The sequence below is a fragment of the Bombus huntii genome, chromosome 2 (assembly GCF_024542735.1).
Source record: "Bombus huntii isolate Logan2020A chromosome 2, iyBomHunt1.1, whole genome shotgun sequence".
NCBI lineage: Eukaryota > Metazoa > Arthropoda > Insecta > Hymenoptera > Apidae > Bombus > Bombus huntii.
In genome coordinates, this window is record NC_066239.1 from 4,536,679 (window position 1) to 4,552,664 (window position 15,986).

Consider the following 15,986-nt stretch of genomic DNA (forward strand, 5'->3'; position numbering starts at 1 on the left):
TGAAAATAATAATTAGTCTTACTCACAAATACGTCATTGTTTGTATATAAGAGATATGACCCCGTGTAATTATATTAACAAATGTATTTAGAAATTACGACATATCACTGATAAAAAATTTTGTTTTAAAATAAATATATTTATAAAAATTTTAATAAACAAAATTGAAGTTACATGAAACTCACAAATTCTTACTCAATTTGCAACTAGAAATAGTTACAGGTAAATATTTAGCATTATTTACATTAAATTCATAAGTTTACAAAAAATAAAGATTATTTGTTACTTTTATATTTTAAAACTTTCCATAAAAAATATTTCTGAAAAGATTTATATAGTGATTAATATTTTAATGTATACTTCATAAGATAAATATAACAATTATCATAATTCTAAAAGTATGCAAACAAAGTAACTTAAATCTTTTATGATATTTTATTTTTGCAGAAAATATTTGCAAATATTCGTAAAATATTATTTCTTTTTTATCACAAAATAATTATTGTAAAATTAAAACTAGAAATGTTGGTATAACTACAGAATGTATTTCTGTATTATAAATGTTCACAAAATCATTTTGATTTAACAAATGTGTATGTGAGATATCAAAGTAATTCATGAAACTGGGTATGATACAAAATAAGCAATTGCATCTTTTTATAACACATTTTTCATTATCTTTTAAGTTTATGGTAATAATTAATAACAAGAAAAAAACCTTCATCAATGTGTCTACAGTAATTATTAAAAGGTACAATTAGCAAATTACTATATTGTGTATCCACTTTGTGTAATAATAGGTAATAATATAATTGTAATATTTTTTCTCATAATCATAGCGCGATTTTCTTTTCACGTGCTCAATTGTTTTCTACAAATATAGTATTGTATCTAATTTTTTATTTATATATATATTTATATTTATATATCTATATATCCACTTGAATTATTATCAATTTACTTTTACTGCTATTTATATCAATTAACCAAATACTAAAAATACAAACGTTTTGCATAAAGTAGGTTTAAAGTCATCAAGTTTCACCTTAGAGCTGGTGATTTTAAAACGCATATTCATATATATATGATAGAATATTTGTGGCACTGCAAACAAAATTAAGGAGCTTGTAATGCATTCGTTATACATACATACAAATGAGCACACAAAAGTGAACATTTTAATTGGTATAATTATTATAGTCTGCATGAAAATGATGGTACATTATGTGTTTATGAAGCACACTATAAACACCAATTATTTATTGAGCGTTACAAATACACCATCTTTTAAAAATGTGTTGAATATCAACAATTGTTACATATTACAATCAACTTATGATCTTTGGTGTATCAGTATTATTTGTATTATAATACATACATATTATATATGTAATTATATGGCAGACAAACTTTAGAAGCTCCTTAATTATGTAAACATGCGAAAGATTTACTTATTTTTAAAATATTTATATTTACACGCAAAGCTTACTTTCTTTATAATCTATACAATCATATAAATGTAATATTCAATGATAAAATTGTAACATAATAATTCCTAACTTATTTGCCTAGGTTTCAAGAGAATATTTTACATCGAAATTACAATTTATTTTTTTCCTGCTGGTTCTTAAATTGTATTATTAAATTACTATACTTTACATTTTACATTATACGTGATTCCGTTACAATATAGGACTGAATCAAATTAAAGGCAATTTAAATGTTCATTTCTTTATATGTTTTATATACAGCATAAATTCCCACCATGTAAAATAAGCATGCTATTATTTACAATATATGATTCAAGATCTATTGAAATAAATTTTGTTAAACAAGCAATGTTCTAACTAAATAATTTAACTAAATATTAAAAATAGAAGAAAATTTAACAAAACCATTGTTCAAAGTAGTACGATTTCGTTCATTGAATGCAAGTTTGTTAAAATTTTTCCTATTTAAAATATTATTGAATTCAGTACTCAACATTCATGTGACAGAAATATTTTTTTAAATATATACTACCCGATAGCCATCAAAGCTTCAATAAGGAATATGAAGAAAATACTTTATTTAAGATTCTTCATGAAACCTAAAAATAATAAAGAGATAAAGAAATTTTGTTGGGGAAAAATAGTTTATCTTTCAAAATCTTTGAATAACTCTAACTCAAATTAGGATTTATTCATTTATGAAACAATACAATTTTGTGGAAAGTTTTATATAAAACAGAAATGTTAAAATAATCATAATATAATATTTTCTTCATTTCTTTATACATAACGGAACGTATGTAGAATTACGGAACAAACGAATATACATTACTAATGTGACATTCTAAATGCAGATTTTCAATATAAAAAATGCTATGATGGCTATCACAGGCTCATTTAAAAATTCTAGCTCTCAACTATATAATTTACATTTATACAATATAAAACTAGATTATCTGTTCACAAAAACAATTGTTCATATACAATAGTTCATATACATCACATACATACATATATATTACAATATATATGTATGCATACACATTTTTGCATATTTTAAGTGAGCCAAAAGGGTGCTTCTAGTGTTCTCGGTGCACAATCACAAAAAGTAATTAATAATATGACAATGTTGCACAACTTGAACTATCGCTAATGTAATAAAAATTTAAACAGTTTCTATATGTACAATGAGGGTGCTTTTATATATCTTTACAAGAAGTTATTTACAAAATATATTCATTTATATATTACCTATCAAATTAACATTGTATTATTCGTTTTTCTATCATAATTATTCTTATTATTTCTATATATTTATGCACGATTTATCCCAACGTTTTGTTTGTTTTATAAATAAAATAAATCCGTCTTAATAACTCTATATTTCTGCCCTTTGCAATGTTGTGACTCAAGACAAACTTCCTGCTGAAAGACTATGTTTATTGAGGTGAAGAAAATAGAGATTTTGTAACACTATACATAACATAAGGATTCGTTAAATTTATAATAATGCACATATAGCTTTATCATTAGATAAATTTGTAGGAAAGTATGATTATTCTATAAATATATTATAGACGTTTCTTTTGTTATGAATATAAATTCAAGCAAGTATTCTAAATTCAATATAACTATTTATATAGGAAAATATTTACTATGCAAATATTAAATTTATAATGCAATGGACAAGTTAAAATGAATACAGGATATAAATTAAATATCCTTAAACAAAGCCTGTCAGTGAAGTTGTCAGAGTTGCGACTCAAGCCCCACCAATCAATGAAATTTGTCCTTGAGAAATGTACATTATTTATGGCAGTACAGTCAGATTTTATTTTAATGCATTAAAAATTTGGACTTTCTTTTACCATTATTAATTCGTATATATAATAACCAATAACCAAATAATAAATAATAATGGCTCTTAAAATGTAAAATTGGTTGTCCTTTATCGTTTATATAATCCTCTTTGATTTTAATTAAATAATGAATTTATTAATGGTTATTGCAATTAGTATTTTAATAAAGTAGTACTATACATATTCAATCTAAAAATTTTGAATATGTAAAATTTCGTACATACTGATGATGTAACATAATTTACAAAATTACTATTAATAACGTCCAGTAATTAAAGACAGAATCATAAAAGTTTGGCAAAAGAAAGTTGCACATTAACTCGGCAGTTTTGGATCAGTTCAGTTACTTAGATTAAAGTATAATGCATTGAGCAGATTATTCTGAGTAACTAAACTTTGCTGTTTAGGAGTAAAGTGTAATTGAGAACGCTTAGACGGCAACAAAAAATAATGAAGTACGTTTTATTCCTTTTTTTGCTTTTACGATGAGCACTTTAAACATTTAAAAACATAACAATGAAATCGTATCCTAATATTTAGAAATTTGTTTCAAATATTCCCGTTAGTATTATGAAACATAAAATTAATATACATATAATATTATATATATATATATAATATATATATTATATATATATCATTATATATATTATTATATAATATATAATATATATAGTATAAAGTTTTATACATGTAACTTACTGAATCTCAGTGTATACTTCCTATTGCAACAAAAATTTGGAATACCATCCAGCACTCTAAACACAATACTCCTGTTATATATGTATATACAGCAGCATTGTGCGGTATTGACGCATGCATTTCACCAGGTGGGGTCCAGCCACACGGCGATCACATAACCACTTATAACAGATACACAATCAGTCGGATAGGCCTTGACGAGCGACGGTAGCTAATCACTGTCAAGGTCACTTCCCGAAGGTCATTTGTTTTCTCGGGATATTCGCCTCCGTTTTGCCTGCTCTGTTGCTTCAGCTGTTACTAAAACAATGTTCCCGCTGTACGAGGTGTCTTCAATTAAAATGGTATGTGAAATGTATAATTTATAAACAATAATGCGATAAATATTTATTAATATAAGAAGTATATATATTATGTTTAAATATAAGTTTATATGTAGTGGTACCAAATATATTGAAACATACTGAATATCTATTATTTCACTAATCATAAATTGTGTTTATAATGTATATAAACTTTACATACCAGCACCACTTCGAGTTTTTCGTCTAGTAATATCTTCTGTAGATCTAGATGCACCCCTTGTATTGCTTGCTGGTGTTGCCAGTGGCGAAGCTGTGTTCTGTCGAACAGATCTCCTTGTTGTTACTTCTCCTAAGGATTCATTATTGGATACGGATGTACCACGTAGCCTTTCCTTTCCAGCGGTAACTACCGTAGTTGTATTCGGTTGTTTGGTGGTTAACAAACGGCTCTCTCTTTGCACTCTATTACTGGCATTGAAATTTGATATATTACTGGAATTAATTTGACTGCCAGAAACAGTTGTGCTTGTATTTGTTCTAAAATAACAAAAATTTATTTACGTAGCGGGGCTCTCAAATCTCTGACATATTCAGATATGCACTGCTGCTAAAAGAATGCTGAACCGATGTTGCTTACTTTTGATCTTTAGACTTTGGAGAGGCAGCGGATGTTTCGTCTGATAATCGCATTCTTGCTTTTCCTACAGATTCAATCAATGGCTCATCATCAGACGAATCTACTTCTACCACAATGGGACCTAAAAATACAAAAATTTTTGTGTCAAAATATTCAGGCCCGATTTCAAAATAATATTTATAAACGGCACAAAAGTAATTATTCATAAATTATGGAAAACATGACTGAGACTGAGACTAAGAAATGATTGAATACTTGTGTAGATCAAGTTATTATAGACACTTATGCAAATATGTATTCATATAAATACAAATATATACAAAAAATTATATATATAATCAAAACAGCTTCAGTGATTCAGCGTGAAACAGTTTAGAACGATCAATTGTTAGTAACACCTTTATTACCCTGTTTTTGGCAGTCTTTGTTATTTTATAGATCAATATAAACAAACAAACACATATTTAATATCTAAAGAAATTTTCTTATATATACATAGTGTTTCATGTAATTTTATCACCTGAAATATTTGTTTTGTTTTCAAAATCGTAAAAAATGTTTTGCAGGAGACGATAAATGGCGAAGACTGTTTTATTTTAGGTGGAAATATCTCAGAGATATTAAGATCATTCTTATTTGTATGTCTCATAGCACCTGTTAAGACGAGTTCAACGATCTAAGAGGTGCATTGAAGTTACAACAGTAACCATTAAAGATTCAAATTGTTTAACAATTTATATGTTGGTTTGCCAACTAGTAATTCCCTTTATCTTGTCTCGTTCTCGCCCTAAAAACTTTGTTTATTTATTTTTCTTTTTTTAATTGTAGTAACTATTGAAAATTTACTTATTCTTTTTATGTTCTATAAAAGATTAAATATTTACTTGGGCCTGGTTACTGCCCGTTTAGTAACCAGATTTACATACATCAAAATAGCTGAACAACTTTCAACTGTGTCCATTTTGAACACCTTCCCAAGAAATGAGAGAAATATCTTGAAATACTTTGTAGAATAGGTCATTGAACTCACTTTAAAAACTGTTATCAGGTACTGATAAAAAAAGATAAACATCCATTTAAAAAGATGGAGATGACCTTAATATGTTCTTAGTATGTTCTTGACCACCTAAAATGAAAATCTTTGCATCACATGATAATCCCTACAAAACCATACGCCTTTCATAGGAAAAATGTTTTCATAACTCTAAAAATAGTGATGTTGTAGGTAATAAAGTTACATGACATACTTCGTACATAATATACCAATATAGGAGATAACATTACTAAATTATTGAATGGCAATATAAAGTAAGTAATATAAGATAAACACCTTTTTTAGCCTTGGCCAATATATTGAATCCTTTTTTTGACTGTTCTTCTTTTACAGGTACTTGTTTCTTTAAAGCAGCTTCATCAACACCCATACAAGCTTTTATAAGTTCTGCAGCATTCTCTGAACATTTTCGTTTTCCTGGCCTTGGTTGTGGATCATCAGCAGTGCTAGATGCTACAGAACTTTCACTTTCTTGGCGCTTCCTTTTCCCAACTTTTATTGTCGTATTAGGAGATAATTTAGATACTCCTAATTTAGGACTTGCTTTAGCATATGGTGATATACTGCGTCTCTCCTCTAATTTATTAGGACCATGAGGACTACTTTTTGGAGTTTTTACAATATCAGGACTGTTCAATTTCTGGGATCTAGTTCTTAAAGATCTTTTTTCATTGGTGTCATTTGGTATTTCTATTAGAAGTTGCTCCAGCAATGACTTTGGTGGTCTTTTAACATAATCATCTGCATTATTTGAAGTTAATCTTTCTACAAATTGTGTTTCATCATTGTCTTCTATACATATAACATCCTGTCGTCCTTCTAATTCTTGTTTTCTTCTACGTTTCCTTTTGACATGTTCAACATCACTGGAATCCACTTCTGGATTTTGTGCAGCTGGGCTTGGAGTCTCATCCCTTTGTAAAACTACTGGATTGGAGTACGTATACAGTGGTGGGGTAATTCTAATTGGCTGAGGATCTTCACCAAGAGGCGATTGAATACCTATGTTTATATCACTCGCATCATTTACAATTTTCTTAACCAAATCATCTGCAACTTTTTGAAGATTCATAGAAGGCTCTCTAACAGATATTTGTTGATGGCTTTGTACATTCGATTTTTGGTTTTGATCGGAACATTGTTCTAACTTAACAGGTGTTGCGTTTAAAGAAATGTTACAGCTTTTCGTACTATCTGATCGATCATTTTGCCTTGTATCATCAACTTTTTCATTGACATTAGATTCTACTTTGATTTCAGAACTAAAACTCTGACTACTGGAACATGAGTTATCTACCACCACATTAGCCTCATTTGTAATTGTAGTATCGAGTTTTTCTGTCTTTACCTTATTATAAGCAACATGATTTTGTATTACAGGCACACCATTATTATTTTGTCCATGAGGTTCATCATTTAATCTAATTGCACTATTACCATCTATGACTGTCTTTACATTATCTTCAGATACACTTTCTGGGGCTCTTGACACTTCATGTTTAATGTTCGTCTTACCCTGATCATGCTGGTTGATAGAAGGTTCTAATTTAACGCTACAACTGTCTTTTTCAGAAAAGTCATTTGTTTGTTGCTGTGCGCATTGCAATAAGTTATCACTACTATCCACAGTACTGGGTACAGAAGTAGTCACAATAGTCACAGATCCTGTCACTAGAGGGCTGGATACACTTTTATCAGTCACTTCTAAACTAGGAATCAAGTCACTATGACCACCAGTTCTCTGTGTTGTTGAAGTTGAGTTTTCACTAGATATATTTTTCATGTCATGTTCACTGGAATTTGATATATTGCGATTTAAATGATTTTCAAGATAACTCGCTACAGACACAGGACTTAACCTTTGCGGGCCACTGGACTTTAGAAGTTCCGAATGGGAATTTGAACACATATCACTACTACTAGTTGAGGAAGGCACGTTCTTATTGGTGATTGGTAGGGAAGATTCCCCTTGAACAGCAGTTTTTGCACTGTTTTGTGTTACTGATTCAGACGCTGGCCTATGCAAAGGAGATTCCCCTTGATTCGGTGATTTCTCTGACAAAGCATCCATTGACTCAATACCTGAATCTTCACCACCTCCTCCACTGCTGACTCTCTCTACATTTGCATCTACTCCAATTGCAATTGGAACTGTAGTTTCAAGTAATTTTTGCTTAACTTTCGCTTCTGTTACATTAATTTCTCCGACTGGTAAAGTTGGCTTGCTAGAAGGTACATCAACACTTTGGGATCTGGGCACTTGGTCCACTGAGTTTCCTATTGCTGAACTTTGTGTAGTTTTCAGTAAACTAATTCTTTGCACATTATCAATCTTGTTTTCCACTGTGGATCGGTCAGGTTGCTTTATATGATTTTGAATCACTTTCTTATGACCAAAATGCTCTATTTTATTATGTCTGTTAATGGTAGCATTTGCATCACTTTTTGAAACCATATGGTGTTTTAATTTTTGATTGATTTGACTTTTTGCCATAATATTACAATTTGTTTTGCAATTATCCATTTCTGTTTTACTTTTTCCAGAAATAATCCTATTTACAGTTGACTGTGTATTTTTAATAGCGGTTTCTACATGTGTAGATACTTTGCCTTCAATATTAGTAGATGGATTTGAATCATTCTGTGTAGATATAGTTGGAGGTACTAACCCAGAATTTTCATTCTCAAATGATGAATTGCTAGTAGATTTTGTATTTATATTCGTGCTTGTATTTGTATTTGTGTTTGTATTCGGAACTGTACTGGCGGAGGAACATTCAGAAATGGTCTTCTGACTGTTAAAATGTGTAGCCTCTGCATCTTGAGATTCTGTAACATGTATAAAAAAATAATCAATTGTATGTATTTAATAGATAATATTAAATCAGTATATTTTAATTCATACACAAAATAAAATCATCAAATTCACCTCCTAAATGCAGATCTTTTTCATCCATTAAACTTAATCTTCTTCGTTTTTCTTGATTAATTAAATCCTTCTTTACACCATTTACTTCTGTTAATCGTGAAGCAACAGCATTCAAGGTATTTTTTTCAATGACGGATCGAGTAATTTCACTGTCGCTCGTTCTTCTGATTTCCCCTACTTTCTTAACAGTATTGAAATCATTGCTGGCTAAAAGTGTATCAGTTTTTCTTACAGATTGGCTTGAATCACCTTTATAATTAAGTTTTCTCCATTTTGCTTGGTTATCCAAAATTCTGCCACCAGACAATAAATTTTGTTCACGATGTAAACCATCTCCTGATTCCGATTTCTTTTTAGAATCTCTTCTTTTAGTTTTTCCTACAAAAAAGGAAATAATATTAGAAAATTAGTAATTTAAATACTAAAGAATAATAATGTTTATTATTTATATTACATTAATTTTATTATATTATATTAATGTTTATTATTTGATATCACGAAATATAATGAAACATAGAAGAAAATTTGTACAATAAAAACGTTATATATATATCTTACCTCCACCTATTTTATGCTCTTGTATATGATTTTGAACATCTAATTCAACTTGAGCTTTTGTTAAAGATTGTTGTGTGTTCAATGGCTGGTTCAAAATAGTAGTTTTATGTTTTGAAGGGGATGGTATTCGACTGTTTAACGGTATATCATCGACATCACTACTTTTACTTGAACTCGGTTTTGTAACACCAGTTTGCACACGTACAACATCCATGGGTAATTCTTGTTTTAAGGCATTAGGTTTTGATACAACTGTTTGCAGTATATTATTTACTTTGCTAATAGAATTGGTGCTATTGATCATCGTGGAATTAGATAAAGGTAATTTAGATGCGGATGAAGTACCTATAATCATGCTTAAAGATTTCTTTTGCAACAACTTGTTCCCATCTATACATTCTTTCATTTTTTTCAATTTCCCCCGCCTTTTTATGTTAGTCGGATCAGATTCACCGTCTTTCAACGATTTCTTTTCCTTTTTTCTGATTTGTACTACCGAAGCATTACGTCCTCTTAAAGAAATATGTAACGGAGGCACTCTTGGTTCATCACCAGTCCCCGAGTTGGGAATACCAGTGCTAAACATTTTATTTACCGATTTATCGGCTTTCCTAATTGGTGGTGTGTTTACAAACGAAACATCAACTTTATAAGCTGGTGTAACAGGCTCAGACTTTTCTAACTTTAGCCTTAGTTTGATTTTTTCTCCAGGCATTGGACTTTGTGCGGTCTCTCTGTTAGATTTTATTCTACTATGTTTCAAACTTCCTTCACTGGCAGTAGATTTCACCGTGGTTTCGGAATCTGATTGATCCGTATTTGTTGTTGTATCATTTCTTCTTGAGAAATTACTGTCTGCATCGTCGTCGGAAAATATGGAATTTGATCGGTCATTCGATGGCGACGGAAAGGAAAAGAAATCATCTTGGTTGTCTACTGCACTCTCTGGTTCTGAATCCGAACTCTCACTAGGCATTGGTTCCAAATGCCCGGTTAAAGGGTTGATAAGAAACTGTCGTATTTTACCAGTCGACGTATATTCTGGTTCAGGCGTCTCTTCTTTAGGCTTAGGAGATTCGGATGTTTCAACCTTGATAGCAGGCGAAGTGACATTACTATTAGAAACATGATTAGCGTGAGATCCACATTGAGAAAAGGCACCTGAAACCTGATTCGTACTTGGCAGGCGAGTAGTATTAACCTGAGCACCTTGTGGAATAGAGTTATTTTGTGCGTTCCACGTGGTCCCATTAGCATTACTAGTTGTAGCCTGATAATTTCTGCTTAAAATATTTTGACTTTGTCCGTAACGAAAATCAGTCGTGGCGTTAGTGTTAACATTAATATTTTTAAGTTGATTATGATGTAATTGTTGTTGCACATTCATTACTTGATTTTGTTGCCCTAAATGGGACTGTGGTGGAACCTGCTGTCGCGAATAAGGAGGAGGGGTTTGCTGACGCTGATTATTTAAGTAACTTAGCCGTTGTTGTGGAACATTCATGCCTACTGACGAGTGCTGCATCAATTGTTGTTGTTGTAAAAGTGGTTGACTGGGCACAGGTGTAGATTGTAACGATGTATTTACATTTTGCGGTTGTACCAAAGATTGTTGTTGATTTGAAATCTGTTGTGTAAGCAGATGCGGAGTATTCATGTTTTGTTGTTGATTCAACTGTTGCTGTTGTTGAGTTAGAACTTGATGTTGCTGCTGTTGCTGAAGTAGTAACTGTCGCTGTTGCAATGGTGTTCGAATTTGCTGCCCATTTACTGGATGTCTAATTGGCAGTTGACCCTGTAATTGTACTTGCGAAGGTCTATAAGCCAATTCTTGTCTAATGGGAAACTTCTGCTGTATTTGTACTTGTGCATGCAATGGTGATGCAGATTGTTGTATTTGTCCACTAGCAGAAGCTTGATGTATTGCTTGCTGTGCTATATTTTGCGCAGCGCCACTAATTACATTAACTGGATGTTGTTGAGGAATAGTTGAAGGTTGATTAGCGTTAACAGTCGCAAATGCAGATGTAGAAGATTGAGACAAATCAGGAATGACTGTTGTTCCTCCAATAAGATCCTCTGTTCTAAGAGAATCTAAATTCGGTGGTGATTCGCTAGGTGAAGATAGATCTTTTCTTCTAACTGTTGGCTTTTTAGTGGGTCTCATACGATTAGTAAGTCCAGAATTATCGATAACTGGCTGTAAAATTTTTTGGCCAGGTATCACGTTGTTTGGATGCGAGGCAGCATCGTTTTGTAAAAGATTTACAAGAAGTGGACTGGATAAAGCAACTTGATTTCCATTACCATTTGAATTCCCTGCCAGATTATTACTGTTTGGTGACAGACTAGATGTGGTGGTAATTGGAGACTTGTACTGATTCGTTAACTGACTAACTGGTGCAACTGATTGAGTAGTAGTATGACCAGCAGTTAATGTTGTTACTGTCGCCAAATTCTCTTGAGCAGGATAAGGCGGTGGTGGCTGTACATGATGCTTAAATTGCATTGCATTTTTAATCGTTGTCGCTTGTGATTCACGACTATGTATCGCTTGGGCAGCGTGTGTCATACTGGCAAATGGGAATGGACCATTATAATTATTCCTAGGTGAAGCACTGGGATTAGTTACTGATTGATTTCCAGAGACACCAACGTTGCTATTGCCTGATGCTGACTGTACAGATTTTGTAAGGAAAGGTGGAATAGGATCACAGTCTGTAGGTGCAACTACATTTGGAGAACGAAACTGTGGTGCCTTTTCTGACGATGTGCCTAAAATAATATAATAAATATTAAAAGGAAGAATGTCTTAATTTTATAAAATATATAAAAAGCATACCAGCTGCAATTAGTTGAGCCACATTACGTAATGCTGAAGAAATGCTAGATGTATTACTTGGACCAGGTAAAGCTGTTGGAGGCTCACTGTCCACATTAGTTGTATTACTAGTGGATTCATTTTGAGATTTGGCACCACTGTCTTGTGAAGGTCCTGAACGTAATACAATCTCCTGTGCCTCTCCACTAAAGCGATTGGCTATCCTCAATGATATTACCTATTATACAATTCATAGTTTACATATTTTGTACATTTAGTTAAATTTCTTCAACTTTTATCCTTGGAATACAAATAGCAGGAACCAATGGCTGAATCAAATGCAACTATTAATTATGTATTAAATGTATAATATTGTTATAGAAGACATGAAAAGTAAGACATTAAGAATATAAATTATAAGTAAATAATATTTATTCTTGTTTGGTATTTCTAATATATAAAATTGTAATATTCTGAAAAAATGTTCAATTACAGATATAATTTTTGCAATTACTGCACGCAGAATTATATTTATTGTCATTTTTAATGCGAATCATTTCCAAGGTCACCTTCATTACATTTATCATACTTTTCTGAAAAATACTATCTTATATATTTCAAAAATCTAATAGCACTTCTTGCAATGTTCCTAGTTAATAGAGTATTTGTCATTTCTTATAAAAAAAATGAAAGTACTGAGACAATTTTTTCTAGTAGAAAGTACAAGTAGTCCAAATGTTATAATATCTATATCCTAGGTTTTTGTTAACTCAGCCACTAGCATACAACTATATATACAAACTGATTCATATTAAATAACAGATATTACCTGATCTCCTTCAACCTGCACTGAAAGAATTCCAAGTTGTGTGAGGGTTGAAGAACCCTGAGCTGCCAATTCTCGAAGACGTAATGCAGCTTCTCTGGGTATTGAAAATGTGACTCTGACAGAATTCCATGGCTCTACCTTGTTTACTCTTAAACCATCTCCTTTGTCTATAAATCATTAAATATCATACATTGTATTGTTATACACTGTGTTCAATATTAATGGTATTTCTAAATTTAAAATTAAAAACTGTTATCTGTAAAAATTACCTTTGCAAAGCAAAGATTTAAGATGGTCAACAATGATTTTAAATTTGTGTGGAAATTCTGGATCTTCTAAATTACCTTCACACGTTACAACTGTTTGAATTAGATCACCATCACTATCAGCCGCCATGACTACAATATATACAAATTTATAACCTAATTATATATGCACATACAAATATAAATAAAATTCATTTCAAGTTTTATAAACAAGTTTATTATCATAATTAAAAAGAGAAGGAAGGGTACAGAAAGACAGAGAAAGAAGAATTTAAAAGTAATACATTTCCCTATAATAAAGAATTAATGTGTGTTATTATATTTTGATATTAATTGAATGAAAAAAAGTATTGTTTAACAAAAAGATAAACATTATTAAGTTACATTAAATTATACAGTACAAAATATATAATTTTATATAATCTGTTATACTTACCAACCACAAATCACATAACTACCCAGAGAGGTTACAAACGCCTCAGGGTATCACTACAATATGTGGTGATAAGATGTTTGACTGTCGGTTTCAAACCGACAACTCCAAACCACTCCAGCACTAATAAATATGCTTATTGTTTCTGTAAGATAAAATAATGTACTTTTATCAGACAAAATTAAATAATAATTTATTTAATTTATCTTGTAATATAACTGTGTTTAAACAATTTAGAAATATAAAATGTTATCAAAAATGTCAATTTGTAATGTCATAAATCTACCTTGACATAACAAAATAAATTATTTCATATCTATATATGGTATGACATGGCATATGTAACTTACACATTATAATGTAAAAATTGTCCAATATGTAATTTAATTTGGAAATTATAAATTATTTATCAATAATTACATAAACTTTTGAAATATATGTCATTATTAATTTCTCATTATTAATTTTTTTATGAAAAGTTTTTATTTCATTAAATTTTATTAATATATTGCTTATATAACTTTACTCATTATGTATGGAATTGCATTAAAGTGGAAATAACATATATATGATTATAATCTGAAAGTAACAAATAAATTAATTAATTAATTTTCAATTAATTGGAGTCAATTATAAATTACTACAATGTGTAATAGAAGTTACAACAATTTATAGTCATTAATATATATAAATATGAAAATTAATTTCAAATTATAACTCTTACGAAATAAAATCATAATGAAGCTTCAGAAATACATGTTAAATTAAGATACTAATATACATATATATTATAATACTAATATATTAATTATAAATATAAGAAAATAAAAATAATTTGAAATATATAAAATATATTAAAAATATTAATAAAATAGATATTATTATTAGTATTGGTTATTTAATACAATTTCGTTTTGTTATATCAACAAATGACAAATTATAATACATATTTATAATATATATTTATACAAATATGACTGTAACAAAATTACAAAAATGAAAAAATTTTATAAATATTCATGCAGAAATATCTAAAAATGGATAAATTGAATCAAGTTTGGCCAAATGTTTGGGAATAATAAGGGAAAGATTGAGTATAATATCAAAAACAACGAATAAAAATGTAAAATTGACAAGTCGAAACAAAACAGGAACGAAAACATAGTGCATAAACAAAAAGTGAGGCCAATGAGCATTACTAGGTTATAATTTGATCACGATTTTTGCCAAATTATAGAGATTAACGAAGAAAATACAAAGCTACCATCAATTGCACTATCGATATTTACCGAATCGACAAACATGCGATGAAACATAAACGATTTTGAATCAAATTTTACTACTCACGAACTGCAATTAAAATCTTTTGGGCCACAAGACAGGGGCACAACTTCTATGTGGAAGAAAATAGGTTATAGAATATTTTTTTCAACCAGACATAAAATGTAAATTGTCGCGCTAATCGGAATTTAGTATTCTGGTGAGAGATTAGATGATTTTGGCAATTTTCATAACGTTTTTTGACAAAATAAGGCATACTGAGCACTAGATATCGGGGGGCCACCATTTTGTCCGTCGGGGGAGGTGTACGTGAAGTGGGCTCAAGCATGCTCAAGATAGACCGTCAAAAATCTGAACATTTTTATTTTGCAGCTTTTTTCTATACCTCGTAATTACATATGCTTACCGAAAACAAAGTTAAAATTCGATAATGATTAGTATGGTAACCAACGAGCCTCACTTCAGTCTTTGCACAGAACGATTTCATACCGTATGAACACAAGAAAATTTTAACGTTACCCCATTTCTTTCCAACTTCGTGCGGGATTTCTCGCGTTGAAAATGCACGGAGCCACACCACAAGAGCACTAATTTTAATCTAAAATATACCGCGCAAGTCCTACTTCACTTTCTGCACATAGCGCGCGGTAGAAATCACGAAAAAACTCGACATAATCGGTAATATAAAGGGACAAGTCATAAAACGCCATGAACAATAACAAGGAGCCGCCATTTGCAATGCGAGCAACTGACATGCGCAAATCAATCGCGCGGAGCATACTGGGTATTTGTGAGGCGCCATCTTGCCAATCTTAACATTCG

At 30.5% G+C, this 15,986-nt stretch overlaps 1 protein-coding gene across 11 annotated transcripts; it reads right to left on the reverse strand.

Annotated features, from left to right (window-relative positions):
- Nucleotides 1–525: 525 nt before the first annotated feature.
- Nucleotides 526–15,914, reverse strand: LOC126878034 (uncharacterized). Of its 11 annotated transcripts, XM_050640404.1 has the most exons (12): nucleotides 15,684–15,914; nucleotides 15,231–15,276; nucleotides 13,887–14,028; nucleotides 13,454–13,582; nucleotides 13,185–13,351; nucleotides 12,377–12,593; nucleotides 9,535–12,309; nucleotides 8,977–9,354; nucleotides 6,324–8,876; nucleotides 4,994–5,114; nucleotides 4,577–4,893; nucleotides 526–4,381 (listed from the first exon to the last, which is right to left on the reverse strand). In XM_050640404.1, exons 4-12 carry the CDS (start codon nucleotides 13,578–13,580, stop codon nucleotides 4,293–4,295), a joined length of 6,744 nt encoding a protein of 2,247 aa, XP_050496361.1. In that variant the 5' UTR covers nucleotides 13,581–13,582; nucleotides 13,887–14,028; nucleotides 15,231–15,276; nucleotides 15,684–15,914; the 3' UTR covers nucleotides 526–4,292. The 11 variants fall into 11 exon arrangements, 10 of the variants coding, with proteins under 10 accessions (XP_050496361.1, XP_050496367.1, XP_050496365.1 ...); XM_050640410.1 differs by lacking the exon at nucleotides 15,231–15,276 and having other exon boundaries at nucleotides 526–4,351; nucleotides 4,577–4,824; XM_050640408.1 differs by lacking the exon at nucleotides 15,231–15,276 and having other exon boundaries at nucleotides 4,577–4,824.
- Between the last annotated feature and the right edge of the window lie 72 nt (nucleotides 15,915–15,986).